Consider the following 21,132-nt stretch of genomic DNA (forward strand, 5'->3'; position numbering starts at 1 on the left):
GTTACAGTAGAAAACCATTATAAAGCACATCTTGGGACCAGTGCTTTTGCGTTATACAGGTTTTTGCGTTATATAGATCATTTCACAAATTTTGAAACTAATATTCAGAATATGTCTAAATATTAGCACTTCAGAATGAGTTTTATCTGCAATGAGTTTAAAGCACCAATATTACACACCAATATTCACAAATAAATACGTTTCACAATCAAAATCCTGCACTTCTGCTAGCTTCATGGTTTGCATAACAGCTGCATTTTCAAGAGCCATCTGGTATTTTCTGTTTACTATGAGCACTAATTTTCAATTTAAAAGCTTTGAAATTAGATGGAAAGATGAAAAACTTTCAAAATTTAATTTGCCTAACAATTTTTATTGCAAAACAGAGGGATTTTTTTAAACTTTAAAACCTATTCTTTACTTCTGAAAAGTAGTGCGGTTTATAGAGAATTGCGTTATACAGGTCGGCGTTATAACGGTCTTCTACTGAATTGAAAAGAATAATTCCAATAATAAATATCTTCAGTTGTTCAAATAATTTCAAGTGTTTACTAATTTTATTTTTAATTTGTTGTGGTACACATTTTTATCCATTAGAGGAGCTGGAGAAATGATGACAAGAGCACCAGTCAAGGTGACTCTTAGTGAAGGGCCTTACCATGTGGCTAGTTTTAAAGATAGCTCAAGGGAGTTCGATCTAACCAAAGAAAGTGAGGTAGTTATTTAAATTACCACTATAAGCACTTATAGCTAACAATACAGGGTGTTTCAAAACGAATAGTGGGTTTTTAACATGTTATAATATTTATTACACCAAACTTACAGCCACAAGTGATATATCAAATGAAAGAGAAACTCAGTTTTGTTTGTTGGCATCAGTGCGCATGCATGTGGAATGTTTCTGCTGCAATCCGCTAGAAAGCGCTTGTAGGAAAGATGGCGACTAAAGAACAGAAAGCGTTTTGTGGTTTATCTTTCAGCAAGATGGTGCGCCGCCTCACTGGCATAATGAGGTACGCGATTGGCTTAACCTAACTGTACCCGACCGCTGGATTGGCCGTAAGGGGCCTAATGACAGGGCTTGTTTCCCATGGCCTCCACGGTCACCCGACCTAACACCGTGTGATTTCTATCTTTGGGGGTTTATTAAGGACCGTGTGTATTAGGGTGGGCCGAAAAAACTTTTTTTGGAAATCTGTTTTTGGATAGTGCGGAAAAGTTGCTATATGGACCCGTTATTACCCATAAAAAATTTCGCTAAATTTGTTTAATATTTAGCCGGCGCTATTTGACATTGAAAAACGGAAAAAAAGGACAAAGATGTACTTTTTTCAAAAAAAAAAAGAGGGGGGGGAGGCAAAAATAAAAGTTTGAAGCTAGTTTCAACAAACATTAGAAGTATCTGTCAGTGCATTAGTTGAAATCCTCAAAGATTTTTATACATTTCGTAGAATATTTAGCTACGCTCCTTTAATACTGAAACATTGGAAAAACGAAAAAAAAAAAAATTAAAAGTAGTTTCGAAATAAGTAAGTACTGAAATGTTACGCAATACGTTACCTAGAAAAAACAGTGAAAATTCAATCAATTTTATGCGACATTTGTACGCCAATTTTAAAAAATGCACACACTCAAATAAAAAATAGTTACATAAGATGCTAATTTTTTAATCTTTGGTTCCAGTAGTTTCTTTGGGATAATAAACGGCGCTCAACTACTTCTATTATTCCTAAGATTATTTTATAACTATTTATATATATTTGGCAAATAGAGCGCTTGAGTGTTAAAAAAATGTGAATCCTCTGAAGTCCTTTAAACTGATTAATGAATTGAACGCAAGTATTCTTCTTTAAGAAATGCTGTAATTCTACACCTCCACAGCTGGGAGTTAAGCAATTAAAGGGGTGCTCTCTTGCGTCCAATGTCCACAATGAGTTGCCACTGAGGCATCTTATACTGGAATTGGACGGTTGCACAAAGTGGTCACATTCATATTCTGGAGCTATCGAACAACTTCTTAGAGATTATAAAAAAATCCGGTGGTCAAATTTGATAAAATTGACTGCAATCTTCTGGTTTTGGACATGGAAGATATAAAAAATTTAAGTATTGAACAACAATATTTGTATAGAATCTGTCTTGCTGTAAAAGATGGTCAGTTGTCCTTCAAGAGTGGCTGACAGTAGCCCAGGCAAACTCAGTCAGTCGTGCGCGATGGCTGACAACTGCAAACCATTTGTTACGCTTGTATATAGGCACTCCAACTCCATCAGAAAATCTTACAATACTTGTAAAGTATGTAATGTTAGTTTATGCTCCAATGTGGTTTGAAATAAAAATAAAACCTAACTGCCAGTACGGCGCCCAACATTTTTGGAAAATGATTTCTCTTGGAAGGCAGTTTCCAGACAGCGTTAAGGAGATAATTTTCAAAGTTCTCTCAAGTAATGCATATTTCGCTCATCCTGAACAGCTACTGTTGACAATGTTGTTTGACTCAAGAAAATACATTCGGGAATTAGCTGTTAGGCGCATTCTGAACTCAAGAAATAAGAAGACGAAGAGCTCGGATGGTGTACGATTTTTTGAGCGTCCTAAACTCAATTTTGAAGCCGTTGATTATGTTGATTTAGTTGATTGGGAAAACTGTGTTGTAACAGAGCCAACTCTTACAATGCATCTAAAAGACCAACAATGGAAAGAAATGTGCAAAGAACATTCTACAGAGTTTACTTTCGAGAAATTTCCATGTCACACGCAAGCTGTGAAACGTTGTGTGAAACTAATAACCGAAGCTGCAATAAAAGTTCATGGTGAAACTGCACGAGATGGATACATTCGTGCAAAACTTCATGCTAGGAAAGAACTTCCATCATTTGATAACAAGGGACAATATTATTCCAAAAAGTAATATTCATTATGCATGAGGTATTATAAATCAAATTTGAAGATTTCTTTTTTAAAATTTTATTATCTATATATGTAATTCTAGAAAATGTATGATACGATTGCGTGATAATAATTACTATGATTGATAGTGCTATTTAATTAATTAGTCTATGATTTAATTTTGAAAAATAATTTTCACATTGGTTTTTAAAGAAATTGAATATTTTTTCATTTTTCTCCAATTTTTGATGTCGGAAAGGAGCGGTTAAATGCTCATTAAAAGCAATGAAACATTTTATGGGCTCGAACTGGCTCATTATATAACATTTTCGGTGCATTCCAGCAAAATATTTGGAATTTAGTTTCTTAAAAAGAATTTCGACAAAAATTCATTTTTCTCTTTTTTTACGGTTTTTCAATGTCAAATAGCGCCGGCTAGATATTTTTTAATATCCAAGAAATTTTTTGTGAGTGCTAACTAGCTCACTACGCAACTTTTGCGCGCTATCCAAAAATTGATTTCGAAAAAAAAAAATTTTCGGCTTATTTCGGCCCACCCTAGTGTGTATGTGCCTCCACTGCCGGCCGACCTTTCCGAATTAAGGAACAGGATTGAAACAGCTGTTGCAGCAATTACTAATGAGACACTCGTCAAAGTTTGGGAAGAACTCGCATATCGTCTTGACATGTGCCGAGTGACGAATGGTGCTCACATTGAACACTTGTAGGCTATTATGTAAAAAACTGTTTGAGTTTCTCTTTCATTTGATACATCACTTGTGGCTGTAAGTTTGGTGTAATAAATATTATAACATGTTAAAACCCCGCTATTCATTTTGAACCACCCTGTATTTTAGCTGTATCTATGTTTGCTGTTTTGTAGAGTAATGAAAGAATAGTAAGCTTTTTCTTTCTTTTTTTTTTAAGTTATCAGATTTAAGAAGAGAAGTGGAAATACGTATGAAAAAGAGTGTTGAAAATGGCCGAACTGTGAGCAATGAGGTAGTTGAATATTTCTTTATGTTTTTATTTAAGTCCTGACTTGTCTACTTGTCCTGAATATTTTCTTTGTCAACTGTTATATTTTGTGAGCAGTTTTTTTTTTTTTTTTTTTTTTTTTTTTTTGAGCAATGACGATTGCTTATTGTTCTCACTTGACTGTTTTGATGTGCTATGAGCTCCTCACGATGCTGCTCCTCTAGCGAAAGCCATCTCCAGGTTGCATCCATGTCCTACACACACATACGCACACACACAAACACATACATACACCTACACACACATACACACATACATACAGACACCTACACATACACACACATACACACAACTACCCACACATTCATGCCTGCACACAGACACAAACACACATGCCTACACACACATACACATACCCCCCCCCCCACACACACACATTCATACACACACAAACTACCCACACTTATGCCAGCACACAGACAGAAACACACATGCCTACACACACACATACACCCTACACACAAACACACATACCCCCCACACACAAACACACGCTTACATACACACACTCGTGATTGCGAAAAACATAATTTGAATTCAAGGTGTAAAATTTCAAATTATTATTTTTTTTTAACTTTGAGTGAATTTATTTTGGGAAGATCTTGAATTGCATTTACTTTCTGAAAATGTTCATAATATATACATATTAAGAAGGGAAGTGCTCATTTGTGTAGTTTACAAATGAATGAAGTTAGGCAAAAGGTATTCCTATTTGTAAAAATAGATTTAATGCTGTGCTCTAGTAGCAAAATTTCAGAATTTAATCAAGAAAATTTTTATTAGTTGCCTTGTCTTTTTTCCAAGATGATTTATTGCATGAAATTATGCACTTATATTTACTTTAAAATAAATATATAAATACATACAGTGAAATACGCTTAACACAATTTTGTTGTAGTCCGGTCAGTATTCTGTGAAATTAAATACAAATCTTTCAACATTAAATTCTTTTAAGATGAAAAAATGTTTTAGTCCCATCAGCTTCAGTTTAAAAGATTTCTCACTGCATATTACATACAGAAAGATTATTTTTAACATAACTAGAAGCATATTTTAAAATCCTCTCAAAAATTTAGTTGCTCTTATTTTCACTTTTTATTTAAAGTAGAGATCTAGCATTAAGAAAAAACGGAAAAAAGGAAGCAATTGGAATTTTAAAATGCTACATTTGGCTGTTTTATTTTTATTGGTTACAAAATGTCAAACCTTTTAAGTGTGTACTATTTTGACATTTACTATCTTTTTTCTCTACCATCTTCCTATTCATCCTTAGAAAATTAACTTTATTTTTTCAATTTTTTTAAAATGAGATTTATATTTATTGTCTTAGCTGTTTTTGTATCTCCTAAATGAATTGCACTCCTCTGAAAAATGTGAAGGAGTATTTCTATGCCTTAAAAAATTCCAAGTTAGATTTCAATGCATATGAATCCAGGTGTTACGATGTGTCTCCCCCCCCCCCCCCAATGAAAATCTATTTTTCAAGTAACACACCCTCTTATATATTTCTTTTTCTACCAAAAAAAAAAATGTAAAAGAAAGTTTCATATAATTTGAACAATGGCAACCCGTGCCAATTTGTGTGTGGAGCTAGCACTTGTGTACTAGACCGAATCAGAAACACTTTTTTTAGTAACTCAAAATTTCTGTCAATAAAACCTTGCCCCTATACACCACATCTGCCACAAAAACGTTTATTCAAATTTAAAACATTTAGGTATTCGACACTTGGCTTAAAACATAATTTTTTCAAAAAAAAGAAGATTTTTTTTTTCTATGTATATTTTTAAAAATGTACAGTACATTTTAGGAATTGATTAGGATGAAAAATATTAACAGTAAAGTTGGTAATTAGGATTAAATAGAAATATTTGCTCTCCTGCAATATTTAAGATATGGATTTTTTTTCAAGTTTTATTTAATTTTTTCATTTTAAATACATTATTTTTTTATTATTCATTTGTAAATGTGATTTGAAAATATGTTCGCTAATTTTATTTGATCTTGATTTTTTTAATTTATATTTTTATGGGTTTTTTTTTAAATTGAATAGGAAAATATTTTTTTGAAGAAAATCGTTAACTTTAAGCCTTGTACTGGACACCTAAATATTTTTTTTAATTTGAATAAATGTTTTTGTGGGGGCAACATTTTATCAACAAAAAGTTTCAAACTTCCAAAAATCACCATTGATGCACAATTCATCATCAGTATACACAGTTAGTTTTTGCTTGTCATTTTTGTTTTCGAAATCTGTCATTCAGATATTAAAAACAAATATCAAAAAAGAAAAAGAAAATCTCAGGAAGCATTTTAAATTAAAACTCAAACACTACCTTTCAAATTTTGTTTTGTCTTTGAATTAAAAAAAAAATAATAATAACTAGGATATTTTATTGTTATTTAAAATAAAAGAGCTAAAAGTATTTATCTCTGTTAATTTTTAACATTTTCCTTTCAAATTGAAAAACTATCTCTGGGTACGTAGTATGTCAAGCTAAGTGCTGCATACATTGGTATGGTCATAAATAGTTCATGGCTGTTCATTTCTCCTTAATAGTGTGAACCCATTTAGATTAATGTCAATATTTTTAAAAAAAGCTTAACATTAAGTTGAGGATATGACATTATTTGACTCTTATTAGAATATTTACGTTACTGAGACAATTACTACGTATGTGTGTACATCTATATATATTTTTTTTTGTTTTTATGTTTGGTGTTTAACTTCACTTGTAAATTAATTTTGCCTTTTTCTTGATGCTTTGCGTTAATGCATAAAATGAAGAATTTTTGTTTAATTACCATACAATATTTGTCTTATGGTAGCAAGAACTTGGACTTATTGCGAATTTTTGTATTTGACAATTAAAATTAAATTATTTCAATGTCAGAACATATTTTCCATTTTCTTCATGGCAAAATGATTTCGAGAAAAAAAATGTTTGTGTGCTTATTTTATATTTCAGTAAAATAGTTTGGTTTAATACTTTTGAAAAATTCTGAACTTCTTTAAAGAATTCTTTATATTTGTTTGAGAACTTGAACTCTATTTTTATCTTATTTCACATACGTTTTTTATATTTGTGTCTAATTATAATCCACCAAATTTTTTCAGCTTATGTTTAAAATTATTCACTATAATTCAAAACTTGTGATAATTTTTAGGTTATCTCTATGACAGTTAAAGGACCTGGCTTGCAGCGAATGGTATTGGTTGATTTACCTGGTGTTATAAGTGTAAGTACATGTTTTAGTTACCGAAAACTAGAAGCTTTCATTTCTAATTATTTGATGTATTAGTGTTCTTTTTTCATGGTAAGATCTTGAATGACTACAAATTACTAGAATCAGAGTTTATGAACTCTAAAAACCATATTGTTTTCATTTGTAATTTAAAATTTAATGCTGTAACTCATCAAAATGTAAATCTCTGTTCAAAATCAGAATATTCAAATTCCTTTTTAGTTGGGAAATTGTCAAAGATCTTTAAAAAAAAAAAAAGATTCCAAACACAAAAAGGTGATTTTTCTAACTTTTTGCATAGCTTATGGTAACTTAATGTTAATTGCTATTCAAACTCTGAATATTCAAAAATTTCATTTAACTTTATTTTTACAATTTTTTTTTTTTTTTTTTTAATTGAAAAATTCTCAAAAATGTGATTGCAAGCGCAAAAACTTTATTTCCCAACTTTTTACGGAGATTACAGTAATTTTTCGAAATATAAATCATTGTCAGGATGTCTGTCTATTTATTCATAATCTGAATATTGAAATTCCCAAATATCTTTAGATAAATGTATTTTCATTTTTACATGAGAATTTAATTTTTCCAACTTTTTGTTGAATTAGCATATCAGATTATACATGAGTCAGCCTTTATTTGAGTATATTTGATAAATAAAAATAAGTGTCAACATACTCTACAGTCTGTCGCAGTCTAAATGTCTCTCTCTTTCTCTCTTCTTAACTTAAAAAATTAACTTTTTCTGCTTCAATTTGCAATTAATTAAAAAACTTAATAAATGAAAATTAAAAAACAATGTCAAAAAAGTGCATTCAGCAGTACAAGTATAGATTTTTTGTGGATTTTCGGCTTTTTAATGTTGCTGTTTATAAATTTTAGTTTTTAGCATGCATGTATTTAATCATTGTGTAGTTTTATTTTTCAAACTTAGTATATGTAAAGTGGAACCCCAGAAATCTGAACTTATTGGGACTGATCCCTGTTTGGATTTCCTATTTGAATTCTTGTTATTAACGTAATAGTGGTCTGAAATTTTTCTTTAAAGTTAATGATTAAAGACATTTTACCCCTGATAAAGCATGAGAGCTTAACAGGTTATAGTAGCAGGAATATTGTTATAGGGCATTAAGAAGTACAAGCCGATTCAGTTTGTTATGTCAACAAGCGATAGCTTACCAAATTCAGTTTTCTTTACTAATAATAAAGCTCAAAGTCTCTCTGCCTGGATGTCTGTAGGATGTCTGTGACGCGCATAGCGCCTAGACGGTTCGACCGATTTTCATGAAATTTGGCACAAAGTTAGTTTGTAGCATGAGGGTATGCACCTCAAAGCGATTTTTCAAAAATTCAATTTTGCTCTTCTTCTATTTCAATTTTAAGAACATTTCTCGGAGCAAAATTATCATAAGATGGACGAGTAAATTACGAAATTATCATGATGTGGAATGGGAGAGCGAATGAACATAGCCAATTGCCGAGAAATTCATCATCCATTATTTGTAAATGTACGGGCGAACCAAATGACCTTTTAATTTTCAACTGTGGGCAAAGCCGTGCGGGCACCACTAGTACATAATAAGTTAAAAAGCTGTATTATACATTGCATTCAGACATTTGCTAAAAGTAGCTGTCATTAAAAAAACTAACATAATTTTCGTTTCACACATGCAATGCGGCGCTTACACGTTTAATAGGCTACTTTTGTAACGGATAGGGATCTAAAAGTTCTAAACTGTTACTTTTGCAGGACATTTTCCATTTGAAAAAAAAAAATCATTCTGTTCCAAAACAAAAGCTGGTATTTTATTTAATTTATCATTTTTTTCTGCCAAAAAGGGTTCAAAAGTAAACTCAGTTTTATTTTTTAGTGAAAGACTTCGTATATGCCGTAGGCATATTCTTCTACATCGTAGTATGGTAAGTGCTTCCTTGCTTGCGCTTGGCAAGAATTGTGGCAATGTGGCCACAATTCCTTTTTTTCCCCAATGCACTTTTTGAGGAGTGCAGTGTTTCTTCAAAAAATTACAGTTGTTTAGCTTTTTAATCAAAGTTATTAGTTATTCCTTAAATGTTTTTTTTTTTTTAATGCAATTTTAGGCCTTTACTTCACATGCTGTTCAGATTATCCGGAATTTGGAATTTCTGAGGTTCCGCTTTTTGTTGTTTTTTTTTTTCATGAAGCTTATAACACAGGGCAACAGTGATTTTGGTGCTGGGGTTTTAGGAACTGATTTCGTATGAATTTGGTACCCTGAGTTCAAATATGACATCAGTTTTTGCCCAGAAGCTCAAATTTCTAAGATATGACATTTAAATATACATAAAACAGGTTGAAATTACATCTATAGATCAATTAAAGCACAAAAGATGGATTTTTTTATTCCTATATTGTATTGTACAAATAATAAGAGATTGATTACCAAACAGTCCAATTAGGCTTTTGTACATAGGTTCCTAAGTTTTAAGAGCCTCAAAATAACTAAAATTGTAGTAGTTTTACTTAAGAAAACTTTACCTTAATTGTCTTTCATTTTCTTAAATTTTTTCCTTTATTTACCTTTTTTACGTGTACTTAAGTGTGAGATACTCTGCCTTCCAACAAATATTTTTAACGAGTGGTAAAACACCTCAACACCCCTGAAGTGGTGGTTCCCCATCATAGGCAGCATTTCAGCATTTCGTTTGGGGGGGAGGGGGCGAGTTTCTTGAACATATTTAAACCATATGAAGAGATTACTTCTTTAGTAGATGCAAACAATCATTCTCCATCAGTTCTGTTATGAAAATGCGGGCAAATGATTTCTAAGTTATCTAAATTGAATTTACCCAGTTTTTATTGTTCTTAGTGAAAAATTTCGGGGTGCAACTGCCCCCTCTCGCCCTTCCTATTTGCCGCCCCTATTTCCCTTTAATGTTTATGTTTATAAGGTTTGACTTCAGAGGACCCCACAAAAAATGTTTATTTCCTGTCACCCGCTATAATAATCAGGCCCTAAAAAATACTGTATAAAAAAAGATCCCGCTCATCAGATATGGCAAGAAGCGAATATATGCAAGCCAAGAACTTACAAATTGACCTTAACTTGTTGAAGCATTATTACTAAACTTGTCAACTTTTTACTGTATCTGGTGAATTTTCCTTTAAGTTACTAGACTGCTGACTGACAATAGGGTAAATATGCCAGAAGCAATCCTTGTTTAAGAAGCTTACACTTGCTTTGAATGGCGCAAAATGGAGCAAAAACTACACATTTTGGGTAAAACAGCAGCATTTATTTAAAAAAGTAGAGCTGCTAGAGAAAAAAACTAATTTCATGTTTCGATTCAGAGCCCCAAGCACATCTAAAATCAGTTCTCAAACTCTGGGCACCAAAGAAAAAAAATTTTTTTGTTGGCCTATGTAATTAATATTTTCTGTCCTTTTTGGCAGACAGTAACAACAGATATGGTGGATGGCACGAGGGAAGCCATTCGAGAAATGACTCAACTGTATATGAGCAATCCTAATTCAATCATACTGTGTATACAAGGTAAAAAAATTTTAATAAGCTAACATCTTCTTAAATTTTGTTTTAAATTTTAAGTAAATACAGTAGAACATCTTTAAATCTCCGTCCTGTATAACACAATTCTCTATAAACTACCCAGCTTTTCAGAAGTAAACAATAAGTTGTGCAGTTTGAAAAATAGCATTTTTAATTCAAAGCTTTTAAAAGCAGAACTGTGTTCACAGTAGATAAAAGTACCAAATAGTTCTTGCAAATGCAGCTGCTATGCAAACGATTTAGTGAAGGATAATGCTCTATTATAAAACTTTATTCATTTATGGAGGATAACTAAATTAAATTTTTTAATGCTTAATACTCAATTTAGTTATAAATTATTTAGATGTGAAAATCTTTATACATAAATGGCTACTTCTATATGTATGTCCGGGGTAATCTTCAAAACTACTGGACCAATTTTAACCATTTTGGCATCATAGACAGCTACATTATCAGCAAGGCATAAAACTGGTCAGTAAAATTCAGTATAAGTCAGTATTCTTCATCTTGGTCAGTATTTGTTAGGTTTTTTTTTTTTTTCAAAATTTAGTCGGTAAAGTCGGTATATATTTGCACATTTTCCCTAGAAATCATTTTAAGAAACATATCGGCAGTGGTATTTTTCCCGTTTTTCTTATAAACTTCTTTAGATGCCGAAGAAGTGTGACATTGCCAATACTGCAACCTAATTTTACCAACCAGGTAAAGTTTGCATTATTTTGCTGTTAGCTTCTTTTTCGTCTACTTTATAAAAATACTTTTAAGAAAAACAAATATATATTTAGTCTGTTGTAAAAAAATTCTTAAAAAGAAATAATTGTCAAATAACTAAGTTAATGAATACTGCAAAATAAAATTTTGAAAGTAACGTATTGAGATGGGTAAATGTGTGTCTAAAGGTCTGTCTGATTGCCTCCCCCCCCCCCCCCCCCCCCCCGCATTGAAAAAGAACTTTCTTAATCAAAAAATGTTGGAGAGGTTGCATCATTCCCTTTTATCCTATTGGTTCAAAAATAAAACATAAGTAGGGTAATGTGGGGCAAAGTGAATTAATTGGTTAAGATTATATTTTTTTCAAAATGAGCAAATTGGAATTTTGTTCTGCAAATTACAGTACATCATGAAAGAATATTGTATTTTATAATAAAACTTGCGTGGAAAAAGTTTTTATTTTTGGCAGTAAATTTGAGTCTTCAAAAAAAGTGAGAATTTTTCACTTTTTTTTTCATGGGGCAAAGTGAAAAATAAAATTTTTTCTATGGAAGATGTCGTCTGCTACGTCAACGCTTGCCGTTGCTATGATACACACCAGTCACATGGTTTGGTTTGTGAGCAGCAAAAGGGTTGCCATAGCTCGGCCTACTCTTATTATTAGTCTATGGATTAAATACAAAACCCATTGTTACAAAAATTTGTTGCCTTACAACATCAATATTAATAGTAATCATATTGAAAGTTTTGAATCAAGGCTTCTCCGGAGTAAACATGAGTTTAAAGTCATTAAAACATTTGGAAACTCTACTTTTTGCACACTTAGGGAAACATAGTAGAGAGCTTTTTTCTTCTTTTTGTGTGTGTACTATTTAATTAAATAAAGTGCACGGTTTTTTTAGTGATCTTTGTTTTGTTAGTCCATATTTTAGAAATTCTTCAAATTTTTTATAGGTTTAAATGTTGTGCTTTCGTTTCTAGCTGAATACAATTTCATTCTTTATACTTATTGCTATTTTACTTTTATTAGTAAGGAAGATGCTCGATTTTTAATCACGTCAAATTCGAATTCTTTCACTTAACACACAAAACGAATGAAAGTAGCGATTGCTTCTCACAATTATTACTGACCTAAAAAGCCATAATATTTTATAATTTTATAATAATCTAGATGATGCCAAGATCTCTATAATGCAAAACCTCTGTTCCCAAGGCCCAAGGTTTGCATTATAACAGTTTTCTACTGTGCTCAAATTGCAAGGTTGAACTTTAAAAAGTTTCTAAATTGATTCTAAAATAATGTACAGTTGGCTCTCTGTTTAATGACGGCTTTTCACGGTCCCAGATGGTCCACTGTAGTGTTAAAAGTATTCTATTTAAGGACGTTTTCTACTTAAGGACGATTTTTTGTGGTCCCTTGAAAGTCGTTAAACAGAGAGCCAACTGTATTATAATTACTTATTTCAATTTTCATAGTTTAAAATGTTTGTAAAATGTTTGTTTATATTTTAAAATTTAGATGGCTCTGTTGATGCTGAGCGTAGCATCGTAACAGATTTAGTGAGTCAAATGGATCCACAAGGACGAAGAACAATATTTGTACTTACGAAGGTTGATTTAGCTGAGCAAAACATGGCAGATCCAACGAGGGTAGGTATTATTTTTTTTGTTTGGTATTATTATCACTCTTTTAATTTGTGTAAGAGCATCAATGTTGATGTTAAATCAGCGAGCAATGGACAGTGATCATTACACTACTTCAGATTGTGAACAATGACTACTACTATGAGATTAACAAACTTGTCTATTTCCAAAAATGGAAAAGCAAAAGATTGTTTACAAAGCATTTCGTGGCCATACCAACACTCATTCGAGCATATTTGTAAACATATATGTATGTGTTAGTGTTTATGTGTGCTCTGTGCATATGCACACATTAACTGAAACATTACAAGGTTGAAATTCAATATTTTTCTATAAATTAGTAACTACTAATGATTTGGTAACTAAAATCTTGATTGCGGTTTTGTGAATTTTTGCTTCTATTCCACAATAGCGACACTAAAATTTGTTCTCCGTCATTTTGTAGCGGTATTATGTTTAATATTTTAGAATGAGTTAGACACTAACGATTCTCTGGAAATTCACATGCAGAATTTGACATATTTCAAGTTTTCCAGAACTTCTAATGATTTTCGTGTTTGCAGTGGTATTTATGTCTCATAGCATCACAAGTAGATCCCATTTTATTAAAATGCAGTAACATGTATGTACATTGTGTATGACATTTTCCTAGAAAAGAGTGTCTTATAACAGTCTTTTATTTATTACCCACCCCCTCAACACATTTTCTGGTGATTCAACTAAGTTTAAATCTCAATTATTTTATTATAACTTAATCGATATTTTAAAATTTGCTTTTTGTGATTTTAAAATTATTAGTATTTGTTCTAAGTTATTTGTTTACTTTTAGATTAAACGGATTTTAGACGGCAAGTTATTTCCAATGAAAGCTTTAGGCTATTTTGCTGTCGTTACAGGAAGAGGTGAGCTTTTAAAGTCCTACTTGTTTATCCCAGGCTCTAATTTTATGCTTTTCTGAGATACTTTTTGATTTTAAAAATCACTTAAAAAATTACTTTTTAAAAGTTTGGGGATAAGTTGAGGTTTTCCAAACTTTTTCATACCCTCGCCTTCTGAAAGAGTTTTAGCTAGTAGTCGACACCTGGTAGACAGGGGTCTAGGTTCAGGCCATGTATGCTTGCAAATTGGACCGCCAAGACTATTTTGAAATTATGACTTACACAAATGAATTATTTAAAAGCCTGCTGTAGGCAACAATACTTTTAGGCTCCACCTTCATCACTTTTTCTAATATTGTCTTAGCTATCAATTGACTGATTTGAGCCATTTACCTGGCTATTGCGTAAGGTTCACATACATTTGGAAAACTTAAGAAGAATAAAATTAATGGCTGCCCACCTTGAACACTCTGCATATGCTCTTTGTTAAAAAAATAATGATTTATGTATTAACAATTAATACTAATAACAGCAGAGGCGTAACTTGGCCACGTGAAGTAGGGGGGCAAAAAAATTTTTCAAGGGAAATTTATTTGATTCATATTCTGCCATCCAACAAAAATAATGAAAAAATTTACTTTTCATAAATAAGTGAATAAATTTAAGCAATCATAATAATTTTTAACGCAATGTATGTTATTCAGTTTAAACAGAACAGAGAACTACAGAGAGTAATGCGCACATACATTCGGAGAAGTTTCACTCTTTCCCAAAAAATATGCTGACCCTCTTTTGTCTTTATGTTCATAATTTACTCGATCGATGGTGCCAAGCAGTTGTGCTTACGTTTTGTAATCATAAAGTACATATTTCTTTTTCTAAGTTGCGTTGATTTCAATTCGCTAATAATTCCATGGACTAAGTAGAAAGTTCAAGGAATTCAATAAGTACTTTGGAAAAAACTTTTCTTTCTTCCAAAGTTGCTTTCCAGGATCCCAGGAATGAAGAATCTTTACAGAGTACACACCCTGTTATTAGTGACCTATGCCCTGAATCAAAGTGATATTCTATTTAAATGACGCAAAGAGAAAAAAGTTTTTTTTTTTGGGGGGGGGGGGCACATCGGAAAAGAAAATAAAAATTTATATCTGGTAGAAAAGGGGGGCCCGGAGGCACTCCTCCGGAATAACTTTAAAACTAGTAGCTTTAAAACACAATTTTAGACTTTCTTCGCTGATGATTGGGAGACAAAAGGTCTCAGTGGAATTTCTAGAAATTGAAGCTTTAAAAACTCGATTACAGGCCACATTTATCGACGTAAGGGTAACGGAGGGAGCTCAAGGACTGTCCCCGATGGATTTTTTTCTTATAGGTCGAAATCAATACCTTCGCCCCCCAGTTTTCGACATTGAAGTTTCGAAAACTCAACTTTAGACAAATGTTGAAGATTTTGTAGGAAGGAGGTTCTTAACTTCTGAAGCTCTTCCTGGTAAAATTTTCAAAATTATGATGCTCAAAACTAAAGCAATGTTTTATATTCAGGGGCAAGTCCACTTAAATTTCTTGTAAGTGTAGTTTAAAAACCTAATTGCTTATGATATTAGAGAAAGGTGGTATAGGGACCCTTGCCAGAATATATTATTCAAGTCTTAAAAACGCGATTGTAAGGCCATAATTTGGTAGTTTTTGGGTCTGTAATTTTTCGAAATTAAAGCTCCAAAAATGCAATTTTAAGTGATTTTTGATGTAGTTCGGTATTTGGGGGCTTTACCCTCGCGAAATTGAAGACTTGAAATCAATAATAAAGAATAGTTTTGAAAAACATTCTACTCAGCATTCTGGGAGGGGGAAAGGCTGTGAGCCCCCTCTCCCTCCCCCACTGTCCTATTTTGACCCGTCAATTACATGGTTGGCTGTTCATTGACGTGAGCACCAGTTAAAGGATTGAAAGTAAATTTCGCTTTCAAAAAAACTTGGGAAATGCAGCAACATTTCCGCTCTTTCTCGAAAACACTCATTTTTTGGACATCTAATCCTAGTTTACTACCTAAATTTAGTAAACTAGGATTACATGCCTATATATATTGGCCGGGGGGGGGGGGGTTAGAGGTTCAACATCACTTTGGGATCAAGTACGCGCACAGGAGCCTCTTCTGAGTTTCAGATTACGCCGCTATGGTGCAGTTTAAAAACAGATAAACTATAGGTTGAAATTACTAATTGTTGGCTGAAGTCAATGGTACAACTTTTGCATATAAATTATAACAATTGCATTGGTAATACGCGAATTACATTTTATTATTGTTTGAAAATAAGGTATAGATCATTTGAAAAACAATTTAAAAAAATCCTTTGCTTAAAAACTAGGGGGGCAAAATAATAACTCTGCCCATTGCTCAAAAAAGTAAGGGGGCACTTGCCCCCCTATGCTCCCCCTAGTTTACGCCAATGAATAACAGCTAAAATGAGCATATTCATAAATTTTTGACCTTTCATATTTACAGATTTCAACTGTATTTACAAAGAACAATTGCTCTTATGTAGCAATAATGTTTGAGTTTTCTTAGCTCTATTCATGTTTGACTATTTCGGAAGTCAAACATGTGAAGTGGTAGGGGTTAAAGCACGGTGTAAATATTTATACTACATGCAGTGTTCCATTAATTAAATTTTGCGTCCATGTTTTCATTCCACTTTAGGTAGTAAAAGTGATACCATTAATGTTATCAAAAGTTATGAGGAAGACTTTTTTAAGAGTTCCAAATTGTGTAGGTATGTAGCTTAATTTTATTTATTTATTTATTTATTTTTACATTTTATTATTTATTTTTTTTAAATTTTGATTTTAAAAACTTGTTCCTTAATTGTTTTCTTTTTAGAGATGGTATCCTAAATGCAACTCAATGCTCGACGAAAAATCTCAGTTTTGCTGTTTCTGAATGCTTCTGGAAAATGGTTAAAGCTTCAGCAGAGCAACAAGCTGATGCTTTCAAAGGTATGTTTAATTTTATATTGTTCTATAATTAACAATTAGTTTACCTCTCTCAAAGTTATAAAAATACAAATGGGACAACCAGCAACAGTCTCTGGGTTTGGTTAGGCTGGTAATAGTCCCCAATAAAGATCGATGGCCCACTTAGAGCTATCTACCCCTTTGCTCACTACGTCCTCTTCCAGTAAGCTGTTCCACGTGCTCACAACCCTACTGAAGCAATAATTTTTCCTAATTTCTAGGTTAGCCTAAAATTTGAGTAGCTTAAAGCAATGATCCCTTGCCCTGCTTTCCGTTAAAAAATTTAACCCATTGAAATGTTTCATATTGATAAATTTAAACAACTGAATCATGTCCCCTCTGTTTGAGTACAAAATTTTGTTAGGGCTGGTTTTTGAGAATATTGAAGCATATAAGTAGAAATTGATGCAACTTAACTCACGTTTTTCGAAAGACTTTGATGAATTTTCTACACTAACTCTCCCTGGAGAACCCTTAGATGGAAATTAGATTTACATTATTTACCCGAGCTATTTTGAGAGGTCACAAACATTTGGTAATAATTTCATTAAACAAATATGGCTCGTTTAAATTAAAACAATTAATTCACTAATATTTAAACAATGAATACATAAACTAAAAATTATTGCTTGTGCTAAATAATGTTTCGTAAACAGATATACAAAGTAAACACAAGTTATGTTTTGAAAATTTTGACATTTCTGCATTTTTTATATTATTCAGTTTTGGCTTCTAAATCATTGATTATCATTATCTAGTATTTATCATTATTAACAGTTTTTAGATTATGATAAGACATAGCTTATGACACTTTAAAGTGTATGTCAATCACCAAAACCTAAGGGAAAAAGATATTTATTTTTCTAAGAAATAAACTGCTACTTCATCAAATTAATTTAGCTGGGCTAGAAATTAGTTATTTTGTTTGAAAATGACTAGTTTTGGGTTTTTTTGTTGATTGATGACTACCAAAAAAAAAAAAAAACGTATCCGCTATGCATACCGTTCTCAAAGCTCACTCGAGCACAAAATTTATTTTGGAATATTTTTACAAGTTAAGTGAAATAAATGTATGCAACTTTTGATGTTTGGGGACACATAGCACCCTGGTAAGAAAAGTGAAACAACTCAAAATTTGAGGAAAACATACTAGCTCTTGATTTGAAAATCTATATTTAATGCTCTTTCTTTCCGCAAAACTAGCTAAGTTAGCGTACCTACTCTCTGTTTTCTTTTGCTGAAACCTCCCTGGAATTTGTGCATGCGTCAGGTCTGCTCTGATTTTATTAAAATATGGATAGAAATGGGGAAGTAAAAAAAATGCAAAATAACATGCTCAGCAGTTCTTCCAAGTCGAAAGTCCAGTATCGTCAAAAAAGACAGATATACCAAATGAGAGCAGAAATGGTTCCATCCTCAACCTGTTACCTACCTCTTTTTGAAATGGAATCAATCCCATGTGCTACTCTTCACTTTCGAGATCAGACAGTAACTGTTGCTTGGTAGCGTAAAAACAATATAATCATAAGTGACACGCAATTAAAATTTTGTAATTTAGAAGAAGTTTTTTAAATATTAAGAATGCATTTAGGCAGCAAGAAACCGGTAAACTTTTTTTTTCTGTGCATATCGTAATATTTGAGACTGAATCTCTTAAAACTACTATTGTTTAAAACCTTGATTTTCTCTAATGCTGTTTTTTTTAGTTGTGTAACTTTTTTGACCAGGGTGTGATACATTTTTTTTTTTTCTTTTTCAAATTTGTTGCTTAAGACTGGGACAAGAAAAGAAATTTTTTTCTTATTGCGACATTTTGGGTTCATAATTTAGCAACATAAAAATTCTAACAATTATATGATTAACTTTTTTATTTTTGTATAACAAAACGCAGTGCTTCAGGTAAGAAATTAATTGTCCTATGTTACACCAATAGTTATTTTATTGAAAAAATGTTGCATATGAATCTGGGCAAAGACACAATTTGTGATTGTTTGTAACCTAAGAGAGAGTATTGCACGGTTTAGGTACCAGTTTACGTTTTAAATAAAATAGTTTTGAAATTTCTTTAAAAATTTGCGATGCACTTTCACAAAAATCATGCTTACTATAATGTTAACCATTTAGTGTGCTCTTTTAGAAGAATAATTGTTGCTCATTATAAGTAACATGAATTTATTTTCTTTTAGCTGCTCGTTTCAATTTAGAAGCAGAATGGAAAAATAACTTTCCCAGATTACGTGAACTTGATAGGGTTTGTTCATTTTCTTTTATTCTCTTCAATTGACTATTCAACCAATTAATCCCCATAATTAATGTACTTTTATGTTATAAAATTATATTACATGCTTATTTTAAGTAATGTGCCTATACATGTAAGCTGCAAGTGTGCTTAATGTAAACATTGAGCACATTCATTTGGGAATTAGTTCGATTTAATCATACCTGACTTTCTATTTTGGATGGCTCTTTTGCTTCTGTTACATCTATTGCGCTCTTTTCAACTGATCTCTTTTGAATCATCTCATTTAAAGTTTTACTTGCTCTCTTTCATCTATGGTAAGAAATATTGAGAACATTATCAAACTTATTTTTAGCAAAAAAATAATATCATCATCAAAATAAGTCATTGATCTGGTTGCAACAAAAGTATGGAAACAGGAGGTTACCAGTCTTAGTTTGTGAACAAACTGTCCAAGACCATATTTCTTTTTCTGCCCCTGGATACTGTTAGATTACAGATATTTCAGTCAAATTTCATCTCCAGCTCAGTCACTTTCCTATGCCGGGCTGATGAGTGCTAATAAGCACGAAACTGCAGTCCTCGGCTGGAAATGACTGAGCTGGCGGTGTATTTCATGTATATCTGCTTTAGCCCTGGCTATTAGGCAGTAATTTACTGAATATACCGTTCCTTGCCTTCAATCCTCGAGTTGAACCGAACCATTGCTTCGGTCACTCATCTGGTCTGCGCCAATTCTAGATTAGCTACCAGTTTGTTTGGCACTCTTGACTTCCTTAAGAGGTTTTCCATCTCCAGCTGAGTCACTTTCCTATGCCGGGCTGATGAGTGCTAATAAGCACGAAACTGCAGTCCTTGACTGGAAATGACTGGACTGGCAGTGCATTTCATGTATTTCTGCTTTACCCCTGGCTATTGGGCGGTGATTTAGTGAATATAAAAATATATGTCTAAGTTACACTTTCTTTCAAAAGATCTGTATTTTACTCATTGTTAATTTAGTAATTTTAATTAATTACATGTACAAGTAATTATTCTTCATTCTCAAATTTCATCATTATAGTACATTTCAGTTTTATTATTAATTAATCCATTTATTTAAAAAAAAATTTCTTAATTTTAATAGTTTGCCCCTTTAAGTCTTAATTTTTGCCAAAGGATAGATGCCACAGTCATATTACTTGCATGAGCTGAATATGATCTTTCCATTATTTCCGTTCTAAAATGTATTTTTTCAGGAATATTTTTTGTCCCATTGATGCTTAAATATAAGTTGTTTTTAATTTCTGAAAAATTGCTTTAAGGATGAACTGTTTGAAAAAGCGAGGGGCGAACTTTTGGATGAAATTGTGAATCTTAGTCAGCTTTCACCTAAACACTGGTAATTTTAACTTCTGCATGCTTTGTCCTTTATGTGTTTTGTTTAGAAAACTTTTTTACTATTTTTTATATATAGTTCCTATAAGTGTTTCTGGTCTACAGTATCTTTTTTCGTGCATCTTTCATGTTTGTGCTTGCGCTAGAACTGTAGAATGTATGTTTATTTATCAGCCATCTAATATTGAGGTACAGTGATAAATCAATCTAACACATGTTTCAGTTTTGAAATATGAAATTTGTTTTTGTATTCTAATTGTTAAAATGAGACCTCTCTTTAGATGTCTTCCATTTAAATCCATATGCTTGTCACCATATATAATGCTGCTAATACTGATCAATGTTTCTAATCAGAATCTGATTTAAAGGGTTAATGATACTTTTTTAAAGAAAAATATTCTCAAAAAACAGTGTTAGTTGCACAATATTACATGTAATTAATGTTTTGTCAATCTTTTGTGTTTTCTTTATTTAAATCTTCATTTGAAATTTTGATTTTATTTACAATTCTTCCTTGCTAAATAATATAATTGACATTTGAAAAAAAAA

General features: G+C 31.9%; 1 protein-coding gene across 3 annotated transcripts in view; it reads left to right on the plus strand.

Annotated features, from left to right (window-relative positions):
• Window positions 1-21,132, plus strand: part of LOC129227051 (dynamin-like 120 kDa protein, mitochondrial) — an 83,162-nt gene that overhangs the window by 27,965 nt on the left and 34,065 nt on the right. For all 3 annotated transcript variants that reach the window (XM_054861691.1, XM_054861692.1, XM_054861693.1), the window contains 10 exons: window positions 598-715; window positions 3,817-3,891; window positions 7,096-7,167; window positions 10,607-10,706; window positions 12,952-13,082; window positions 13,906-13,978; window positions 16,654-16,726; window positions 16,834-16,949; window positions 19,154-19,218; window positions 20,511-20,587. In XM_054861691.1, coding sequence (XP_054717666.1) covers window positions 598-715; window positions 3,817-3,891; window positions 7,096-7,167; window positions 10,607-10,706; window positions 12,952-13,082; window positions 13,906-13,978; window positions 16,654-16,726; window positions 16,834-16,949; window positions 19,154-19,218; window positions 20,511-20,587 — 900 coding nt within the window. The remainder of the gene's footprint in view (window positions 1-597; window positions 716-3,816; window positions 3,892-7,095; window positions 7,168-10,606; window positions 10,707-12,951; window positions 13,083-13,905; window positions 13,979-16,653; window positions 16,727-16,833; window positions 16,950-19,153; window positions 19,219-20,510; window positions 20,588-21,132) is intronic.

Source organism: Uloborus diversus, chromosome 7 (assembly GCF_026930045.1).
Source record: "Uloborus diversus isolate 005 chromosome 7, Udiv.v.3.1, whole genome shotgun sequence".
Lineage (NCBI taxonomy): Eukaryota > Metazoa > Arthropoda > Arachnida > Araneae > Uloboridae > Uloborus > Uloborus diversus.